General features: G+C 56.0%; 1 protein-coding gene across 1 annotated transcript in view; it reads left to right on the top strand.

The window, feature by feature from the left end:
* Positions 1-2,459: 2,459 nt before the first annotated feature.
* Positions 2,460-3,764, top strand: part of LOC104496251 (pappalysin-2-like) — a gene marked incomplete at its 3' end in the record, with an annotated part of 25,025 nt that continues 23,720 nt past the window's right edge. The window contains exons 1-2 of the mRNA XM_010139337.1: positions 2,460-2,517; positions 3,200-3,694. Coding sequence (XP_010137639.1) covers positions 2,460-2,517; positions 3,200-3,694 — 553 coding nt within the window. The remainder of the gene's footprint in view (positions 2,518-3,199; positions 3,695-3,764) is intronic.

Below are 3,764 nucleotides of genomic sequence, written 5' to 3'. Positions count from 1 at the left end.
GTGGTGAAGGCGGACAGGCCAGCCACGCTTTTCGTTTCGTGCGAGCAGGTGATGCAGGCAACCACCAGCCCGCCAGCAGGTACCGACTCTGCCTCTGCTCTGCTTCTCCTGCGCTGTTGGTAGAGAGGGGACTGAGCTGCGAGGTGGTCCAGAGCAGTGGAGGAGCTGGAGATGCTCCAGGTGTCCGTGTGTGAGGGAAGGCAGGAGGAAAGCAGGGAGCAGAGCAGAGCTGAGCGTCTCCCAGCGTCACTGCCTGGGAACTAAGGCCAGGCTGAGCAGACCTGTCCGGGCAGAGCGAGCTGTCCTGTGGGCTGGTGTGACTGATGCTGGGGCTGAAGGCTCAGGAGCTGGGGATTTGTTCCTGTAGTTGTCACATTCTGCCTTAGGGTCACCCTGCATGGGTCTGTTCATCCCTCTTAAGCCCTCTTGCATGGAGGGTATTATCCCAGTGCCTGGCCACCGCCAGGGAAGGAGAGTGGTCCCTCTTCCACGTCCTCGTTTTGGACAGCAGATAAAAGTACTTTCATGGACTTTCTCTCTTTCTCACTTTTCCTTTCTCACTTTCCTTTCTCTCTTTTTGTCTTCCCTCCACCCATGCCTGCTCTGCTTCTGGTAAACCCCAGAGGGACTTTGCCTCGTGACAGGCTGAAGTTTGTTTCTTACTCAGATCAAAGATGGTTTTGCTGGGTCAGAAATCCCTCACCAGAGGCAGTCCCAAACTTCTGCTGTGTCTAAGCCCAGGTGTCCTCCTCAGGTCCCCAAGCTGCTCACTACTGCACTCCCCAAGGGGTGACCATCCTCTTGGGCTGGCTCGGCCAGGGGATCCTGGCCTGTGTCAGACCTTTCAGAGCTCATTTCCCCCTGGCACCAGAGTTTCAAAGCGTGGCTGAGCTACTCCTTGTGCTGAAGAGCTCCTGGCCCCAGGAGAAGAAGATGCTGCTTTGAGTGTGGTCCTTACAAAGTGGCACACTTTACCTCTTTGGAAGCTTTTTATCATGGGACACCTTTCTCTTAATTTTTTTGCACTGTTGCCAATAACTCGTGTTTTAAACCCGAGTTATCCCTCTAAGCACTGATGAACATCACAGGCTGCGTTAGAGATTCTCTTTCCCACCCGACAGATCGGAGGGAGAGCTGCACTTCCAGGTGCTGAGGAGATCACCTTGCGCCTCCTCGGCAAACAGCTCTTCCCCTTTCTGATGGGTCACACCAGGACAAAATACCAGGTTCCTTGGCAAATCCCAGGGTCTTCCAGAGTCCAGAAACAGGTACCCTGATGACTTCTTGTGGAGGCCCTGAGGAGACACCAGGAGCCGGTGCTGGGATGGCTCTGCTTTGTTGTTCCACAGCAGCTCCCAGCTGCAGGATGTGTCGCTCTGTCTGAAGGTTCTGTGGCTGCACTGGAGATGGCATCTCTGGCCATGACTAGGAAGCCCCAGCTGCTGCTGTAGCGGCTTTCCAGCCCCTGTTGTAAAGCCGAACTTGGCCTTTCTTGCATCCCTTTGATCAAGATCTGGTTTTAGACTTGTTTAAGGTTCTTTTGGCCAGTTTAGAACTTTTTTGAACTTTCAGGCTTGGCTTCTGAGTGGGTTTGTTTAGCTCACACTCACCCCAAAGGGATCTTCTACCCCGATGATGTTCTCCCTGTTTTGCTTAGTGTTTAACCCAATGTGGGACATTCTAAATTATCTGAAGGTGGAATATATGAGTTTTCCTAAGAGAGGAGGTACCACACCCTGTCTCCTGACCCCAGTGAGGGTCAGATACTAGAAGATGGGTTTTGAGTGTAAAGGTCTAGGAACCTTTCAGCCAGCACCCAGCCCAGAAACACTCTCCAGCTTTGCATTCTCACTCTTGCAAGGTTCCTTTGCCTGCCTCCTGCTTTTTGGCATCTCCCCGTCTAAGTTTACTCTAGTCTTTTTGCTTCCCTTTCACAACCCACCAGAAAACAAGAGCTGGCCAAAGATCATCCACCCACAGAGGCTTTGTCTGTGGCTGCCTTTGTAGTGAGCGGTGGCAGAGATCCCTGCCAGGGGTGGTTATGACCGTGGGATGGCCAAGAGGCCACCACCCATCTCGCCTTCAGTGAAAGAGAGGGATGGAGGGAGGGGTGCTGCTTCCTGGGGTGCAGCGGGGCTTGACATGACCTTTGCTGGCCACATTTATGAGGGCTGGCAGGGAGACATGGGGTCATGGTAACCTGGCTTCAGTCACATCCCCCTGGATGAAAGCCAGGACCTCCTGCTCCTCCTGGAGCCTGTAGCTCCTCTACACCTCTGCCTCTCCCCACTGGCCTCTTTGCACTGCTGGTGGCAGGTAGTTTCCCCACAGTTTCATGCTGGTGATTTAGGAAGCCCAGAAGCATTTACTTCAAGCAGTGGGTCCATTTCCCTTTGCCAGTATTTAAGTGCCTTATGTCCATCGATTCCAAGGGCATTCAGAGCCTCTCGTTCTCGACCATGGGCACTCAGCAGCCTGAGTTTCAGCGAAAGTCAGCAAAGGTCCAGCCTAAAACAGGTTGGCACCATACGTGGGCGCACAGGGAGAGACTGAGCCCAAATCTATTCCAGGGGTTGGATTTATGCTCGGGAGATCTTGGGAGCTGAGGAGTGCACCCACCTGCCTGGAGGCAACGTATCCTTTCCCAACCCTCACCCACCTGCGCTGGATGCATGACTGGGGGGAATGCTAGGGCATAAAGGAGAGCTGTAAATCTGCCTGGAAGCTGTTGGGAAGGCAGTCCCTGGAGGAGGCTGTTTCACTTTGGGTTGCTGTGCTTTAACTCTTAAAAGCTTTGGCCTGCAGATAAAAAGCTTAGCCTCTAATCCTGCCCCACAGGAGCACTGCTGCAGATAGCAGCTCAGAAACACCTCACTCTTCAGCTTCTCTTCCCCTCCATGCCCTTCTTCCCCTCTTCATCCCACCTCTTTGGCTCTGCTGTCCCTCCTGGCTGCTCCACATTCTCATCCCAATGATCTTGTATGGGAGCTGGGTTGTCCCCCCCGGTGCAGCACCCATTGCCCAGCCTCTGGCCACCTTCATTTCTCCGTGGCAAGTGGCAGTGGGAGCCTCCTTACAGCCCTGCCAAGAGCTATCTCACCACTGAGAACTGGGCTCAAGCTCCAGGGAGGAGTGGTGATGCTGTCTGGTCCTCACCAGCTCTCCTCTCTCTCCAACCCCGTCCCCATCCCTGCTGCAGGCGTCTTCAACAACTGCTCTCACACAGCCAGCGATAAGGGCTGGGCGCTGGGCATCCGTGCTCTGCAGCTCAGTGGCAAGAAGGACGCCCGCTTCTTCTTCTCCCTCCGCACGGACCGGGCAACCACGGCCACCGAGGTGACGGCCTACCACCGCTACCACCCCGAGGCATGGACTCACCTGGCTGCTACCTACGATGGGGAGTGGATGGCCCTCTATGTGGACGGGGCACGGGTAGCCCGTGCCAGTGGGCAGGGGGGACCGCTGCACAGCACCTTCATGGCCTCCTGCCGCACACTGCTGCTGGGAGGGGACGCCTGGGGGACGGCGCATTCTTTCCGGGGACACCTGGCTGGGCTGGCCTTATGGCGGGGCGCCCTGTCCCAACCCCATCTCCAGCGTCTCTTCCTAGAGGGGATGGCTGGGGAGATGGCAGGGCTGGCTCTGGCTGCTGGCTTTGCCACCCTGGAGGAGCACTGGGTGCCTTTTCGGGAGGGTGCTTTCCCCCAGCAGCATGTGCTGCTGACCCCGCCATCCCCTGTCCTGCTGCCACTGGGACCCCCTGC

The sequence above is a fragment of the Buceros rhinoceros genome, unplaced genomic scaffold (genome assembly GCF_000710305.1).
Source record: "Buceros rhinoceros silvestris isolate BGI_N320 unplaced genomic scaffold, ASM71030v1 scaffold13857, whole genome shotgun sequence".
Taxonomy (NCBI): domain Eukaryota; kingdom Metazoa; phylum Chordata; class Aves; order Bucerotiformes; family Bucerotidae; genus Buceros; species Buceros rhinoceros.
The sequence above is the reverse complement of the archived record's forward strand: the minus strand, read 5'-3'. Positions and strand labels throughout refer to the sequence as shown.